We start from the raw sequence: 18,836 nt of genomic DNA, 5'->3' as shown, positions 1-18,836 counted from the left end.
TTAAAGCAGCAGCAGCAGCAGCAGTTCCCTTCTTTTGTTTTTGGTTTATATATATATATTTTCTGTTTGGCCTGAGTGTTTCTTTCACTAAAGTATATAGTGTTTTGTTCTGCAGTTGGATGGGGGTTTCCTGGCCCACTCCCAGAACAATATCGAGTCAGCCTGAACACAGTTTAACGATTTACATAAAGCTTTTTTTTTTTTCTGAATTAACCACTTGCCGACTGCCTAACGCCGATCTACGTTGGCAGTCAGCCCCTCACAGGCAAAGTGACGTAGGGCTATGTCACTAGCTTGTGAGGGTCTAGGGAGCAAGCGCGCGCCCCCGGAGGCGCGCTCCCACTCCCGCGTGGTCACGGACCCCCCCGCGCGTGTGACCAGCGGACCCGATGTCCGCCGGTCACTCGGCGATCGGCGGGGGAGAGGGAGAAAGTCAGGCGGCTTGTGTAAACAAGCCACCTGTCATTCTCCCCGATGTATGAAGGCTGATCATACGGTTCTACTATGTAGAACCGTCGATCACTCTTCATACATCTGAAGCCACAGCCAATCACAGTAGAAAGCACGCCCCTAGGGACACACACAGCCCCTCCCTCTCTAATAAAGTTAACCCCTTCACTACCAGTGTATTTTTACAGTAACAGTGCATATGTATAGCACTGATTACTGTAGAAATGTTACTGGTAACCCCAAAAGTGTCAAAAATGTCAGTCAAGGGTCCGATCTGTCCGCCGCAATGTCGCAGTACCGCAAAAAAAATCGCAGATGCCGCCATTACGCGTTAAAAAAAAAAACAACAAAAATCTTTCCCTTTGTTAGTAAACGCGATAACTTTGTGCGCAAACCAATCAAAATACGCTTTTTGCGATTTTTTTTACCAAACATAGGTAGCATAAAACAAATTGGCCGAAAATGTTAAAACATTTTGATTTTTACATTTTTTTGGGGGGGAATTTCATATAAAAAAATGTGAAAAATATTGCTATTTTTGCAAAATTGACGCTCTTTTTTTGTTTATAGCGCGTGATCAAAAAATCGCACAGGTGATCAAATACCACCAAAAGAAAGCTCTGTTTGTGGGAAAAAAAGGACGCCAAATTTGTTTAGGTACAGCATCGTACGACCGCGCAATTGTCCGTTAAAGTCACGCAGTGCCGAATCGCAAAATACCCCCTGGTCGGAATGGGGGTAAAATCTTACGGGGCTTAAGTGGTTAATACACACCTTTCTCAGATTGGCTGGAGATCATGATATTATCTGCCTGCCTAATTGCCTCAGCCAGTGAGAGAAAGCCTTATGTTCATTCAGAAAATTCAAAGCTCTCTGTGAATGGCTGAGCATTGCTCAGCACGACTCAATTTTATTCTGGGAGCTGGACAGAGAGTCCTCGTTCCGCAGCCTTCTATAGTTCATAAAACGCTAAGTGCTGCTGCATGTTTTAGTGATGGAAATCGTTTGGATCAGCTTTGGCCAAAACACACCCTTTAAGGTTCACTGATACATGGAGTTAGGCTTTAACCACTTTAAGACCGGATGGATTTGCCCCCTAATGACCAGGCCCTATTTTGCGATTCGGCACTGCGTTACTTTAACGGACAATTGCACGGTCGTACGACGCTGTACCCAAATAAAACTGCCGTCCTTTTTTTCCCACAAACAGAGCTTTCTTTTGGTGGTTTTTTAACACCTGTGCAATTTTTATTTTTAGCGCTATAAACATAAAAATAGCGAAAAAAAAAAAAAACAATATTTTTCACATACTTTTTCACATACTGCTTTATGACATTCTCAAAAAAATACATTTAAAACATTTGCGTAAATGTTATCGCGTCTACTAACTACAGGAAAGATTTAGGCGATTTTTTGCGGGACTGCGACATTGCGGCGGACAGATCGGACCTCTATCTGACATTTTTGGGGGTACAGTAATCAGTGCTAAAAATATGGACTGTTACTGTAATAATGACACTGGCAGGGAAGGGGTTAACAGTATAGGTGATCAAGGAGTTAAATGTGACCCTAGGGGAGTGATTATAACTGTGGGGGGCGTGGCTTCTGAGATGACCATAGAGACGTGATCCTATATTTTCTCATTTCAGGGAGAAGGACGTTTGGCTGTGTTTACAACAGTTGACCGTCCTTCTCTCTCAGCGGGGAACGATTGCGGGTGTCAGGCGGCAATTGGAACCACCTGACACACGCATTGGCTTCCCCGCTGACGATCGGGGGTGGGATTGCGCGCCGCCGCGTGCTCGCCCCCCAACTGCCCCCAGGCAAACAACGTACCGGTACATTGTTTTGGCTGTAGGAGCCACTCTGCCGACGTACATATACAGTACGCGGTCGGCAAGTGGTTAAACTGCATCTAAACCCAAAAAACTAAAATGTAATATATTGCAGCTTACAAGTCCTTAGATGTGGCTGCATTAGTTTTATTTTTTCTGGCTTTTTTCCTTTATTTTCACCTGATGATCCTGCCAATAACACACTTTGGGTTTGACTTACTAAAACTGGAAAGTGCAAAATCTGGTGCAGTTGTGCATAGTAGCAAGGGCTGCAACTAACGATTATTTTCATAATCGATTAGTTGGCCGAATATTGTTTCGAATAATAACCTTAAAAAAAGTGTAGTGTATAATTTAGTTAAGAAGTAAAGTTTTACGCCCGCAAATGAAAATGGTGTTCTAACCACACGTGAGGTATTGCTGCGATCGCCAGAGTGAGAGCAATAATTCTAGAAAAAGACCTCCTCTGCAACTCTAAACTGGCAACCGTTAAAAGACTTTAAATTGTCGCATATGGAGATTTTTAAATAACGGATTCTGGGAGTCGATATAAGTTAGGGGGAAGTGCGTGATACGGTGCCTTTGGCGGCAGCAGAGTCCCAGGAGGGAGAGAACGGCTGTCTCTCCTCCTGTCTGAGAAAGCAGATGTCTCGGGGTGTCGCCTGGGAATCCAGAGTGCTGAGTTGAGCTGTGGGGATCCGGTGTGCCGAGAACCTGCGGAGAGCGAGAGGGGTCCAGTCCCAGGAAAGCCTACACAGATCGTGAGTACTGAGGATTGCCCCTGGGGGTCTACCTAAAGTCAGAGGGGACAGCTCTGGAAGAGGTTCTAGGATGCAGTGTCAGCTAGCTGAGGAAAGGGGGTACCTAGGTTGAGGACCCTGAAGTTACCAAGGGGGTACATAGTCAGTGAACCCCGAAGACTTCAAGGTTAAAGGGGGCAACTGCAGTTTGGGCCCTGCATTGTACAGAGTGTCAGTAGAGAGTTGCAGCCATACAAGAACCTACATCGGGCTACCTCCAGCCAGTGCAAGGCTGGGGGGAGTAGCCAGTGACTTTGCAGTACCGCAGTGTCAGTAGTTCTATAATCCACAGTCCTGGATCTTCTGGACTTAAAGTCGAGGATTCAGCACTTCTATCAAGTTACAGTGTGTTCTGAGAGTCAGTGAGCGTTGACTAGCGTCAAGGCAGCGCTAACAGACATTCTTCCTGGATAAAGTCCCAAGTGTATTTGGTTGAGCCTAAGAGTATCCCACTCATTCCCTTCTCCCATCTCCTTATCTACAATAAAATCAATGTCTCAGTTCTCACACCCAGGGTAGCAGCTCACATGGGCTGGAGAGGTAACCGGTAACAATGGCAGACCCATATTAGGCTCAATGCCTGGAAAACCTGCTACATATATATATATATATATATATATATATATATATATATATATACACATACACACACTATATATATATATATATATATATATATATAATGTTTAGGGGGTCTAAATACTTTTCTAGCAAAGAAATATGGATTTTAACTTGTAAACAACAGGTGTCAGGAAAAAGGCTTGGTCCTTAGGTGGGTAAACTCCTGGGATACTGATCTGGTCAGTTAGGTAGCAGAGGGGGTTGTTATTCAGTTTCAGCTGCTTTGGTGTTAATGAAAATAAAAACAGATGCACTAGATTGGCGACAATGAGACCACCCCCAAAACAGGAAGGGTTTTTCAGGTGGAGGCATATGACATTTTTTTTCACTACTTTTGCATTTTGATAGGGTCAGTGTCACTACTGGTGATACCTGGAACCTATAGAGCAGGGGTGTCAAACTGGCGGCCCTCCAGCTGTTGCAGAACTACAAATCCCATAATGTCTCTGCCTGTGGGAGTCCTGCTTGTAACTGTCAGCCTTGTAATACCTCATGGGACTTGTAGTTCCAAAACAGCAGGAAGGCTGCCAGTTTGACACCTGTGCTATAGAGTTTGCACAGGCAGTCCAACTCTTTCAGGATGGCACATCAATATGTGCCTTTGCCAGAAGGTGTGCTGTGCCTCCAAGCACAGTCTCAAGAGCGTGGAGGAGATCCAGGAGACAGGCAGTTACTCTAGGAGAGCTAGACAGGGCCGTAGAAGGTAAATATCATCAGACTAAATGATCAATTTTTTTATTTAAAGAAACAAAAAAAATATAAAGACTGTTTTGCAGATTTTCAGACAGAACTGTAATATATTATGTATGACAGACTCCCTTGTCATAGGCAGGTGGCTTGATAAAAGCTCCCTGCGCCTGCTGTCACTTATGCTGGTCATACAAAAACAATGTCTTCCTTCAAAAAAAATTTAATTCTAAGAACGTTCATTCAATTTTCTAATCGTTAGTGGGGTCAAATCAACATTCGTTTTCTACCACAGTGACGGCAAAATTCAAAAGAGCAGAATACAAAACTTCTTGGTCAAAGAAATTTTCAGATGTATGGGTTTTTCCTTCAGAAATGACATTCATTTTAAAATTGAATGTTAAAAGCAAGTGAAATTTTCAAACGACATTCTTTCATTCAGCGAATGTATAAAGATTTTTCATATGAAAATTCTTGTGAGAAAATCGATACGTGTATGGCCAACATAAGGCTCGGTTCACATCTATGCAGTTTGCTTTTGATCCGTATCTGCAGAGCTTTTTGCTGTATGTTTTGCATTTTTTCACACACAATTTTGATGCACATTGTGTATGCATACTTTATGCTTTTTTTTTTTTTTTGGCCAATTTGTTGTTGGGCAGATTAAAAAACGCAAATCATGGCAAAAACGCACTACTTGCTGTTCTGCAGCTTCTCCATTGAACCAAAAAAAGCACCGTTTTGCATTGAGAAAGTCCCTGACCCTTTCCAAATATGCAGCAGCTATAAAAAGCATAGATGTGAACGTGTCCCATAGGAAGCCATGTTAAATGAACTGTAGTTCATTTCTGCAAAAAGCACCAAAAAACGCATAGGTGTGAACCAGGCCTTAGACATTTAGGAGCAGCAGCATGCATCTTTTTTTTTTTTTATCGCCTGTCATTATGGGGTTAAAAAAACTAAAATTAGCCCTTTATAGTACAAAAAGAGCAGATAATCGCTACTATAAGGGGTTAATTTATACTGCGAAACAGTGAAAGAACAATATATATTACTTATATCACATACATAATAATAAATACACCCAGAAGTAGGATATATAAATCTTTTATATTAAAGTAGTACAAAAGCGGAGAATTTTTTTTCATGGATATGATCATTTTAAATATAATGCACAATTCTGGTAAAAGTTTGCTTTAAATGTAATTGTAATGCCTTATATCACCTCCAGTCTATCAGCTTTCACCTTCTCTGGGTTCAGATGCTGATCTTCCCTGCACAAAGTCTTTAACGTGATTTTTTTTTTTTAAAGAACAACATGTTATACTTACCTGCTCTGTGTAATGGTTTTGCACAGATCAGCCCTGATTCTCCTCTTTTGGGGTCCACCACAGATGCTTCAGGCTCCTCCTGCTTTCAGAGTGCCCCAATAGCGAGCTGCAAAGTATAGTATAAAGTGCCCCTATAGCAAGGTGAAAAAACTTTTGCCTTTAGAACCACTCACTTCCTGCCCAGAACTACATGTCCCATGAGGCATTGCTCTTCACACATTCTCAAGTTCTCAGGCACTTACTGACATTTATGGACGGTGTACTGAGCTGTATGTGTGCTTCACTGTATTTCCTGATATGTAAACAAATAATGCATTCTGTATGCAGGCCAACTAATTGGTTGACCAACTAATCGATTATGAAAATAGTGACAACTATTTTCATAACTGATTAGTTGTCGATTAATCGATTAGTTGTTTCAGCCCTAATAGTAGCCAATTAGCTTCTAACTTCAGCTTGTTCAATTAAGCTTGGAAAAAAAAAATCCTAGAAGCCGATTGGTTTCTATGCAGGGCTGACCAAGATTTTGCAGTCTCCAGTTTTCAACCACTCTAGTTGTCAATTGAAGGTGGGCGGCTTTGGGGGGTAAATGGTCCCAAATAAACTCCTGCTCCGCAGAGGACAGCGCCCGGGCCGCTTGGGACAAGGTAGTTTCAGATCTAGATTTTAATTCTTTGATTTGCGTAGTGAATAGAGATCTAAAATGCAATTTGAACGCCTCCCATACAGCAAAGGGAGAGGCAGTGCGTTCATTGTCTGCAGAAAAAAAAAGTTGCCATTTAGCACCCAGGTTTGCCTCCTCTGGGAGGAGCAGGAGCCAAGCCAGATTGAACCTCCAGGCAGCAGGGCAGTCTCCAGTTTTAGTAAATCAATCCCTTTGTGCTCTTGGGGGTGACAACACTCACTCAGCCTACTGTACTTATGAAATAGCAGTGTTGTCACCCTAGACTGTTTGCTCCCGATTCGGATTACAGACCATTTCCCTGTCTTTCTAGGGATGGGGATCCCTGTGGGCAGGGATGATAACACAGGCTGAAATTTCAGTTAAGCATCAGCAAATGAAAAAGAAATTGGGGATTTATTGGATTTCTGGCAAGGGGAGAGAGATCTGTTCAGATAAAATCTTTCCAAAAAGACTTGGAAAGAACAAAACAACCCGAGATAAGGGATATCCATACTGTATAAAAGGACAAACACTGTGTAATAAATGACTAAGACCTAGATAACCTCCAGCTGTTCATTTCAGCTTCTATAAATTATTTCTTCATGTGGAGTCTTCTAAACAGGTTGAGAAGATTCTATTTTAAACTGCTCCTTTTCACTGTCTATCAGCGGGTTCCCAGATACGCAAGGAGTATTTATAGTCAGAAGTGGAACAATACTTTCTGATACACTGCAGAATTTGAACAGGTGTGTTAGACAGGACATGCCTATAAAGGACAAGGCACAGCACTTACCATTTTCATCCACCACAAATACAGAGGCTTGGCCTACGGAGACCTGCTGTAGCTTTTGCTTCTGTGGAGAAGGAATGTGATACCAGCAGTCCCCTGGACACAAAAAAAAAGACATGAGATATTCATAGCAGTCAAACCCAATTTAAAATTACAATTTTACATTACAGTCTGTTACTTACAAGGGCATTACCCTTACCCTTACCCCCTCAAGTTCATGAGCCAGCTGTGGTTCCTCCCTCCCATATGTGGTTTATACAACTTGTAGTGACATGGAAGTTGGCAGGAGGAACCAGAGCACCCGGTAGAGGAAACGCTTGGACATGTATAAATGAAATACGCTGAAACACAGGTCCACTGCGGAATGCCACAAGTGCGGTAAAATGACGGGCGATTTACTTCACATGTTGTGGGGCTGTGATAAAATCAGGCCCTTCTGGTCTCAGGTTACCCACTTTGTTTCCACACACCTTGCTCTCCCTAATGTGTGTAACCCCAAATGGTGCCTCCTAGGAATCTTGGAAGATATAGGACTGCGTTCTAGCCAAAAACAAATTCTGAGGTTTTTGTTGTTTTATGCCAGGAAGACGATTGTAATGCAGTGGATCGGTACTACCGGTATATCTTTAAATCTCTGGAAAAATATGATTAATCAAGTTCTTCCATTGTATAAATTGACGTATGATAAGTTTAATAAAATATGGGGTGACTGGGTTGATATGGTTGACACCTGTGCTACTGAGGAGCTTTAATCTCCCACATTGTATAGACGGAGGGGCGTGTGAGCATGGAGGACCTATCCCTGGTGCCGTGTACCGCATGAGAGACCTTTTTGATATAGTGGCTGCTGTCTCAATGATTATTCTTGGGTGATGTTTAAAATTTGACAATATCTCTGTGTCTTTTGCCTTGATTATCTGACTCCCCTTGATTTATTTTCCCCGTTTGCTCCTTTTTCTATACTGTCATTATACATTAAGATGTGTTCACTTAACACTAATTTTTGCTTCTGATTACTAATTTCCAATGGTACTATGTCCCAATAATGTATCTGTAATGCTTTCTACAAAGAGTGTTCTGCCTTGCTTTTGTATGACTAAAAAAATAAATAAATGAAATACGCTTGGACATGTGTAAATGAAACATAATATAAATTCATCGCTTTTTACAGGCTGGGCTTTCTTTTTGGACTCCATAGTGACAGGGTCACTTTAAAATCAATTTTTAAAATAAAGGGCCCACTGCAAAGAAGAAATGGCTTACTCACCTCTCCTGCTGGTGATCTCTGCAGTTGTGAAGAAAAAATAAAATTACCCAAAGAGGATTCTGCAGAATCCAACACTTCTAATTTCCAAGTCCTATTGTTTAATTCTTGGTCCCCTGCTGTGTGCCAGCCATGATTCCTCCCACCAGCCCATACAACACTAGAAGACACAATAAGATATATGGGCCTGCGATGGACCATGAAATTGACAATCCCAGAAGTATTGGATTGATACATTAATTATTTATTATTTTCAGGTACTTCTATAGCGCTGTCAATTTACGCAGCGCTTTACATATACATTGTACATTCACATCAGTCCCTGCCCTCAAGGAGCTTACAATCTAAGGTCCCTAACTCGCATACATACACAGTAGGGCCAATTTTTTTTATACAGGATCCAATTAACCTTAATGTCTTTGGAGTGTGGGAGGAAATCAGAGTACCTGGAGGAAACCCACGCAGGCACAGGGAGAACATGCAAACTCCAGGCAGGTAGTGTCGTGGTTGGGATTCAAACCAGCGACCCTCTTGCTGCTAGGTGAAAGTGCTAACCACTACACCACTGTGCCGCCCCATTAGCACTGATTTACTGCAGAAAAAAAAACAAAGCCTTCAGCACTATTTGAATGCTTACAGAATCCTCAGTTTCCATTCTGAATAATTTAAAAATGTAGGTGGTGTACATGACAATTTCCTATCCTCAGAAAGTCATAGATGTCTATAGGAGGAATGGGTACAGGCATAGTATGATGTACAGTTGCCCTAATATTATTAAATATGCAGTCCCAGACCATGACACTCCCACCACCATGCTTGACTGTAGGCAAGACACTTGACTTTGTACTCCTCACCCTGTTGCCACCACACACGCTTGACACTATCTGAACCAAATAAGTTTATCTTGGTCTCATCAGACCACAGGACATGGTTCCAATAATCCATGTCCTTAGTTTGCTTGTCTTCAGCAAACTGTTTGCGGGCTTTCTTGTGCATCATCTTTAGAAGAGGCTTCCTTCTGGGACAACAGCCATGCAGACCAATTTGATGCAGTGTGTGGTGTATGGTCTGAGCACTGACAGGCTGAGCCCCCACCCCTTCAACCTCTGCAGCAGTGCTAGCAGCACTCAGACGTCTATTTCCTAAAGACAACCTATGCATATGACAAGGAGCACGTGCACTCAACTTCTTTCGTCGACCATGGGGAGGCCTGTTCTGAGTGTAACCTGTCCTGTTAAACCGCTGTATGGTCTTGGTCACCGTGCTGCAGCTCAGTTTTAGGGTCTTGGCAATCTTCTTATAGCCTAGGCCATCTTTATGCAGAGCAACAATTCTTTTTTTCCGATCCTCAGAGTTCTTTGCAATGAGATGCCATTTTGAACTTCCAATGACCAGTATGAGAGAGTGAGAACAATAACATCAAAGTTAACGCACCTGCTCCCCATTCACACCTGAGACCTTGTAACACTAATGAGTCACATGACACAGGGGAGGGAAAATGGCTAATTGGGCCCAATTTGGGCATTTTTACTTAGTGTACTCACTTTTGTTGCCAGCAGTTTAGACATTAATGGCTGTGTGTTGAGTTAATTTGAGGGGACAGCAGATTTACCCTGTTCTACAAGCTGTACACTCACTACTTTACATTGTAGCAAAGTGTCATTTCTTTAGTGTTGTTACATAAAAAGATATAAAACTATTTACAAAAAGGTGAGGGGTGTATTCACTTTTGTGAGATCCTATACTTACTTGAGACTGATCTTGAGCTGTCAATCACAGCCAGTAAGCCAATAAGGAGAGAGAGGGGGTGGGGCCGAGCTGAGTCTCTGTGTGTGAATGTACATGCAGAGCCACAGCTCAGGAACGAGCCTGCTTGGGTGCCCCCATTGCAAGCTGCATGCTCTGGGAGCACTTGGCAGGAGGGAGGGGCCAGGAGAGGTGGTGGGGAACCCGAGAAGAGGAGGATTGGGGCTGCTCTGTGCAAAACCACTACACAGAGGAGGTAAGTGTGGCATGTTTGTTATTATTTTTTTTTTTTTTAAAACATTGTTGACTTTATTATCACTTTAAATGCATTTAGATGCTTAACACATTTAAATGTCCATGTGTGCACGTACACATAGGCTAACGGAGGGGTGTTTAGAGGTGGAAAAAAACTTGCAAAACTCTTTTAAAAGCGGTGTTTAAAATGTCCAGTGCACATGAGGCCTAATAAAATAGGGCTATAGACATGTGCTACATGTATCTATTAAATGAGCAAACTGCATTCAAAAGACTGCATTATTGATATTTTGTAACCTGACAAATGTTGCTGTTTCTGTATAGAAGAAAAATGATAAATGCAGAGGCCCTGCTGGAAAAAAACATAATTCTTGACTTTTTTTTACATCATGATTATCAGTTTTAGTGTGTTTGTAGAATATCCTAGTCTGTTTGCCACTGTCACAGACACATATTTGCCTTTCTATTAAGACTGCTAGAAGGTCACCTCTGATATGAATGTGCTATTTACTTACTGCCACACAGTGTGCACCGCCTACCCCATCACATGGCTGCCAGAATTGCCCCAGGCCATCCACAGCATAAAGCAATGCTCCAAAGTGACATTTCAGGCTGTGTGTGTTAGGTCTTATATTAAAAATGGTTTAGTACAGCAATGTATTAACAGCTTCTTCCTTTATATGGTTCTCTCTCTTTTCAGTATGTCTGATTTTCAGTTTACTAGCAGATGTGTTCCCCGACTTCATACTCCTATGTTGTATTCCTATTTTAAGTATTCTGTCTTAGGTTGTCTACTGCGTTTTCATTGAGAATCATTTTGAGTTTTCATTGCATTGTTCACCTAAAAGTAATTTTTTTTGATGCAGGTTTATTTAGCTTAGCTGCAAGAGGAGTAAAACTCAATTTACAAATTTCTCTGCCTTCCTACTTTAAGGAGAAGAATGTTTTACATATGACTGATGAAATATCCTTTTCTGGGATGTGGAATTGACAAATTATGGTTCTCGTACTATAATGTTACATATATCAACTTATGTTTATCTATTTTAACTGTGACTATGTACTCTTTTCTACTGCCAGACGTGATGTATCTTGTCAAATCCGTAAGTAGGCCTATAAATAAAGAATTTAAAAAAAAAAAAAGTTTTTTTTGGCTATATTCTTGTGAGTCACAGGAGTACACTTACTTGTGCTCTCCTGTTATCCAGAATCAGCTGACAGTGGACTAATGTCCACTGTTGGCTGATGTCGCAGAGCCACTTCAGAATTCACCCAGATGCCTGGTTGGCAGCCTGAGCAAGCCGCTCCCACCCACTCCTTACCGGCGCTTAGAATGACCACTGTCTGCTTAGAGCTGATGAGAACTGAACGATCAATCCGTGGTCATGTGATCCTCTTTAACTGTTGAGATATCAACTGCATACTGCTTTTGACATTGTTTTCAATGATGCAACTGACTCATAGACTTGCATTGTGAGAGTGAGCAGTAAAGCTCAAGCACTGTGTTGTACAGAAAAGCAGGAAGCAGAGCCTGAATATGTTTTGAGTAAATACTGTTGTCCCTATATGCCCATACAATTACAAATGACAAATACAAGAAGGGTTTTTAAACAAGTAAGGCTCCATGTACACGGGACGTTAGAAAAAACGTCCTGCAAAGCTATTTCTGACGCCGGGAAAAAGCAGCTGTTAAACGTGCTTTCAGTAGCTTTTTCCATTTGCGTTATTGCACGTTTGGCCACGTTGCTTTTAGCAGCGTTTTTCTGCCTCCATTCGAAATCAATGGTTCCCTATGGGAGCCTATTGATTTGAATGGAAGGCGCACCGCAAGTCAGATCAGGATGATCCGACTTGCGGCGCGACCTGCACTGTGAGAATCTTGAGGGGGAACTCCACCCAAAAATGGGAAAAAAATTGCGTGGGGTTCCCCCCCAGGCCCTTAGGGTCCGGCATGGAATTTGAGGGTAGCCCCACGCCGAAAAAACGGCGTGGGGTCCCCCCCAAAATCCATACCAGACCCTTATCCGAGCATGCAGCCCGGCAGGCCAGGAAAGGGGAGGGGACGAGCGAGCGGCCCCACCCCCCCTGGACCACACCAGGCCACATGCCCTCAACATGGGGGGGGGTGTTGGTGCTTTGGGGCAGCTCTGCACCCCCCACCTCAAAGCACCTTGCCCCCATGTTGATGAGGACAAGGGCCTCATCCCCACAACCCTGGCCGGTGGTTGTGGGGGTCTGCGGGCAGGGGGCTCATCGGAATCTGGAAGCCCCCTTTAACAAGGGGCCCCCCAGATCCCGGACCCCCTCCCTATGTGAATGGGTATGGGGTACACTGTACCCCTACTCATTCACCACATAAAAGGCAGTGTATGGAAATAACGACAGGAGACGTTTTGGAAAGTTTTATTAAAAATCTTCATCCGGCTCTTCTTGTCTTCTCCTCTCCGGGGTCTTCTCCTCTCCGGGGTCTTCTCCTCTCCGGGGTCTTCTGCTCTTTTGCTGTCCCCTCTCCAGGGTCTTCTGCTGTCCCCTCTTCTGCTGTCCTCTCTTCTTTTCTTCTCTACTCCGGGGTCTTCTGCTCTTTTGCTGTCCCTCTTCTGCTGTCCTCTCTTCTTTTTAGTTTGAAACGTCGGGAAACACACGTTCGAACGCAATATAATTGCGTTCTAAAAAAAGTCCCTGAACGCAACTGCCTGCAAATGACTGTAAACGACCATGTGTACATGGACAGATAAGATAACATGGAGCTGCGTTCAGGGACTTCTGAAAAAAACGCCCAACTGCTCCTAAACGGCCATTTCCAGCGTCCCGTGTACATGGAGCCTAAGACTTATTAAAAATATTATTTACAGCATGCAAATATATTTCACATGCATATCATATTATTCTTTTTCAATATGGAAGTACTGATAGCTTTTACCTGCTGGCTGACTGGAGGACACTGAACCCCGATAGAAGGCAGATCCATCACGTGCTATAGCCCATACCTGATGTCCTCTTCCCACAGACACAGAAACGAAAGGTTGGTCTGTGCCAACGTGAAGCCAAGAGGAACCCTACATAACATTGGAAATGTCAAAAAGTGTTTAACTTATTTTTGTATGGTGAGATTAAAGTGTATTTCCAGTCAAATTCTAACTAAGCCTAAATCTACACCCACCCCATTCTAAGACTATTCTATCTACCTTGAAAAAGAAAACATGTCTTTACTTACCTATTCTGGTTCAGTCACATGACCAGCTTCCAGTGATGGCCTCAGTGTAGAGGAGGGACAGCCAACAACGGCTGCCCTATAGTAAGACTACTGGTGATGTCATAGCCTAGGCTCTGCAGCCCTTGTTGCTGCCTCTCCTATATACTGAAGCCAGTAATGTGACTGAACCAGAGTTGATTCAGAATAGAGAAGTATAGACATCTTTTCTCTTACAGGTAGATAGAATAATCTTAGAATGGGGGTGGGAGTAGATTTTCCCTTTGTTAGAATTTGACTGGAATTACACCCTCTCCATTACTAGCAAACATGATCAAAGCCAAAGTATTGATTTGCATCATAACTCTGTATCCAGCCTGTATACCCAGATCTAAAATGAATTAGGTCATCAAGATATCTCCACTATTCCTGTTCTGGGGACAATCCAAAATGTGGGATTTTCTTTTTCTTCACTTTCAGGGATAAAGTAAAGAGGACAAATGGGGGCACAGACAGCAATAAAACCCGACAGGTGTTCTAAGTCCTCTCCACCCTCTCCAAAAAAAAAAATATATATGCCTTTATCTCCCACCTACCTCAAAATATATTTGCCTTTTCTTCACTACACTGCTTCTCGAGCTCAGCACTGGGACCAGAAGGAAATATCCAGCACGCATGGAGGAGAATGTTGACTTACTCCATGGGACAGTACTGGGACAATCAGCACTGTCACAATGGAAGACTATAACCCTGTATGAGATATGATTCAGTTGACTCATATCTTACACAGGGCACTCCTTTGCTACCAGTGGTGATGCAGGAGTGAAAGAAAGGCATACACTGTATATAAGCTGTGAGAGAGGGCAACGATAAAGTGAATCTGTTGTGCTCAGCAAAGCAAACAAAGTACCGCAACGTCTCTTTTTTAATATGTGTTCAAACTTAAACACTTTCAATTTGTATGCAATCAGGCAGACCCTTGCTCTACATAGTTGTACGTAAATCTAAAAGGAAATAAGAACATTGTATATTGTATGGCCAGCTTAACTGTTAAGGTAGACCAAATGTGATATCAAAATGACAGTTTTTTATTGGTAATTACAGGCTGTGCTATATGTTCGGACGATCTCCTCAAATGTTCAAATTTTTTGGAGTAAAATAATTTATGGAAAGCAGGACATTTGTGTTAAAGGCTCCTTTAAACTAAAAAACTTCTGTCATAAGCATTCCTTTTTCCATCATGGATCCATTTACACTGTTGCCAAAACGCATTTGTTCATCTTTTTCAAAACAGTGTATGTTCCCACCTCAGCGCTGTAGTGCAGTCTTTTTGGAAAAATACAACCATTGTTTTGGCCATTTTAGTGGGTTAGGAGATCCATGGAGGTCAATGGCAATACACATATAACATGCTTTGATGCATTGGCAACAGGTATTAACAAGCCATGGTCAAAGGTCATTTACCCTATCCGCTTCAAATTCTAAATTCAAAAATGCATTGAAATCACAAGTCATTACTGCTTAACATGAATCAAATGCTTATCCCTGATCAAAAAAAAAAGGCACTTTGATGCACAAGCATTTAAACACCAAAAATAGCCAGAGCTAAACACCACAATATTGTATTGCTGCTTGCAAGAACGGCACTATACTAAATCCTCGTATCACTGAAATCAAACAATGCAGTGCTATGCAGTATCTAAAGCATTTATTAAATAAAGTGCAAAAAACTTAATAGAATATCAGTATTAGTGTTCCTCTATACAACACATATAATATAATAAGTGTCCCTTAAGGGAAAAATGTATATATCTGAAAAAAAACTGAGAAACGTCCACAAATGAAAGTCTATGGATAATCCTTTAGTGCTCAAGTCAGCTGGATTGAAAACTCACCAGAGGTCCTGGCTGCTCAAATAAGTACAGCAAGCTGGCATGGATATCATAAATCTCAATAGGGCTCAACCAGGCTGATGCCACCATCAATCCATCCTAGATAACTAAGATTTGAAGCTCCAAGGTACATCAACAAACAAAAACTCATATAGAGTGATATAATTTATAAAGATCAATCATACCCAAGTGCACCGTTTGTCACTCTGTGTCCAAACCAAGTGTACTTGATAACGATCAACAACCATTACCCTAGTGCAGTGTGCACTCACTGCCATATGGGTATATATGGCAGGGTATGGATGTAAACCGCAGGCATCTATACATAAAATCCACACAAGGGTGATGTTCTGTTTACATACCACGAATCACCAAAAAACAATGGACAACAAAATATGCCTCATAGTGTAGTATTTATTGTAAGCCTAAAAAAAAAAAAAAAATACATAGATACAATTCAACCGAGGTTAAAAACAAGCATATTAGAAAACATTTAAAAAAACAGGTAAAAAACATGTAAAAATTGGCAGCAAAAACTTGCATAAATGCAGCCACACGGATCTTCATTGTCCCAGCGTTACCTCTTATTATAAGTTCCCACTTTCGCAATTTGCACCAATCTTTGGGGGCCTAAACTGTGTATATCTGCAGCCATTATTATGCAGCCCATTACAGGAAGCTGCGCTGTGTCACTTCCGGTCCGGCGCCATTTTCTTGGTGATCCAAAGAACCATAATGAATTCTAAGTAATTGCACTTAAGAAAATACTATCAATCCACCCATTAGGTGAACACACATGGGTGGATCATACCAACAAATGGGGCATTTAAGTGTATCTACAAAACAGCATATATATCTCCAACAGGCTCCATTTTCTTGTGTATTATTAGATATGAAAATCACAGCCCCCATTTTCTTGTGGATCATTTATTGGTCCATAGCCCTGAAACTTAAATGAGGGCATATAAGCAATTCTGATCAGTCTACCTCCCGTATGCCATCTAAGCACACAGTGAAGAAGGGTATCCTTAAAAGCGCCACTATGTATCTACACGGAGCATATGTGTATATAGAAAGGCTGCCACTTTCTTGTAGCGCGTTTGGTATAGAAAATATAATATATAAATATATAAAGAGGTCACCCATTTTCACATAGACCACTATCATAATTTGGATGTTAGTAACAGCCGCCATGGCGCCTGTATAATATACAGTATCTCACAAAAATGAGTACACCCCTCACATTTTTGTATTGTAATATTTTATTATATCTTTTAATGTGACAACAATGAAGAAATGACACTTTGCTACAATGTAAGGTAGTGAGTGTACAGCTTGTATAACAGTGTAAATTTGTTGTCCCCTCAAAATAACTTAACACACAGCCATTATTGTCTAAACCGCTGGCAACAAAAAGGGGTAAAAATGTCTAAATTGGGTCCAAAGTGTCAATATTTTGTGTGGCCACCATTCATTTCCAGCACTTCCTTAACCCTCTTGGGCATGGAGTTCACCAGGGCTTCACAGGTTGTCACTGATTTCCAAATCTACTCCTCCATGACAATATCATGGAGCAGGTGGATGTTAGAGACCTTGCGCCCCTCCACCTTCCGTTTGAGGATGCCCCACAGATGCTCAATAGGGTTTAGGTCTGGAGACATGCTTGGCCAGTCCATCACCTTTACCCTCAGCTTCTTTAGCAAGGCAGTGGTCGTCTTGGAGGTGTGTTTGAGGTCGTTATCCTGTTGGAATACTGCCATGCGGCCCAGTCTCAGAAGGGAGGGGATCATGCTCTGCTTCAGTATGTCACAGTACATGTTGAAATTCATGGTTCCCTCAATGAACTGTAGCTCCTCAGTGTCAGCAGCACTCATGGAACCCTAAATCATGACACTCCCACCACCATGCTTGACTGTAGGCAAGATACACTTGTCTTTGTACTCCTCACCTGGTTGCCACCACACATGCTTGACACCATCTGAACCAAATAAGTTTATCTTGGTCTCATCAGACCACAGGACATGGTTCCAATAATCCATGTCCTTAGTTTGCTGGTCTTCAGCAAACTGTTTGCCGGGTTTCTTGTGCATCATCTTTAGAAGAGGCTTCCTTCTGGGACGACAGCCATGCAGACCAATTTGATGCAGTGTTCAGCGTATGGTCTGAGCACTGACAGGCACTCCCCAACCCTTTAACCTCTGCAGCAATGCTGGCAGCACTCATATGTCTATTTCCCATAAACAACCTCTGGATATGATGCTGAGCATGTGCACTCAACTTCTTTGGTCGACCATTGCGAGGCCTGTTCTGAGTGGAACCTGTCCTGTTAAATCGCTGTATGGTCTTGGCCACTGTGTTGCAGCTCAGTTTCAGGGTCTAAGCAATCTTCTTATAGCCTAGGCCAGTGATAGCAAACCTTGGCACCCAGATGTTTTGAAACTACATTTCCCATTATGCTCATGCACTCTGCCATGCAGTTGAGCATCATGGAGAATGTAGTTCCAAAACATCTGGGGTGCCAAGGTTCGCCATCACTGGCCTAGGCCATCTTTATGTAGAGCAACAATTCTTTTTTTCAGATCCTCAGAGAGTTCTTTGCCACGAGGTGCCATTTTAAACTTCCAGTGACCAGTATGAGAGAGTGAGAGCGATAACTCCAAATTTAACACACCTGAGACCTTGTAACACTAACAAGTCAAATGACACCGGGGAGGGAAATGGCTAATTTGGCCCAATTTGACCACTGTCACTTGGGGTAGTACTCACTTAGGTTGCCAGTGGTTTAGACAATAATGGCTGTGTGTTGAGTTATTTTGAGGGGACATCAAATTTACACTGTTATACAATACAAGCTGTACACTCACTACTTTACATTGTAGCAAAGTGTCATTTCTTCAGTGTTGTCACATGAAAAGATATCATAAAATATTTACAAAAATGTGAGGGGTGTATTCACTTTTGTGAGATACTGTGTATATATATATATATATATATATATATATATATATATATATATATATATATATATATATATATATATACATACATACATACATACACAAACACACACACAATATGAGTTTATCATTTTAGATATACCTTGGAGCTCCAAATCTTCATTATCTAGGATGGATGGATGGTGGCATTAGCCTGGTTGAGCCATATTGAGATCTATGATATCCATGTGAGCTTGCTGCACTTATATTACATGGAAACGCTCATTTGAGCGGCCATTGCACCTAATTTTGGATCCTTAGCTCACAAAATATCGCACTTGGCTGTCACCGGAACCATCCCTTTAGTGTCACTGG

General features: G+C 42.0%; 1 protein-coding gene across 1 annotated transcript in view; it reads right to left on the bottom strand.

The window, feature by feature from the left end:
* Window positions 1-18,836, bottom strand: part of TECPR1 (tectonin beta-propeller repeat containing 1) — a 163,510-nt gene that overhangs the window by 34,978 nt on the left and 109,696 nt on the right. Inside the window, exons 22-23 of the mRNA XM_082260923.1 lie at window positions 13,364-13,499; window positions 7,182-7,274 (exon numbers count right to left, since the gene is read on the bottom strand). Coding sequence (XP_082117049.1) covers window positions 7,182-7,274; window positions 13,364-13,499 — 229 coding nt within the window. The remainder of the gene's footprint in view (window positions 1-7,181; window positions 7,275-13,363; window positions 13,500-18,836) is intronic.

The sequence above is a fragment of the Pelophylax lessonae genome (assembly GCF_965119305.1).
Source record: "Pelophylax lessonae genome assembly, chromosome: 6".
In the NCBI taxonomy this organism is placed as follows: domain Eukaryota; kingdom Metazoa; phylum Chordata; class Amphibia; order Anura; family Ranidae; genus Pelophylax; species Pelophylax lessonae.
Note: the sequence above shows the minus strand (reverse complement) of the source record. Positions and strands in the feature narration are given on the sequence as shown.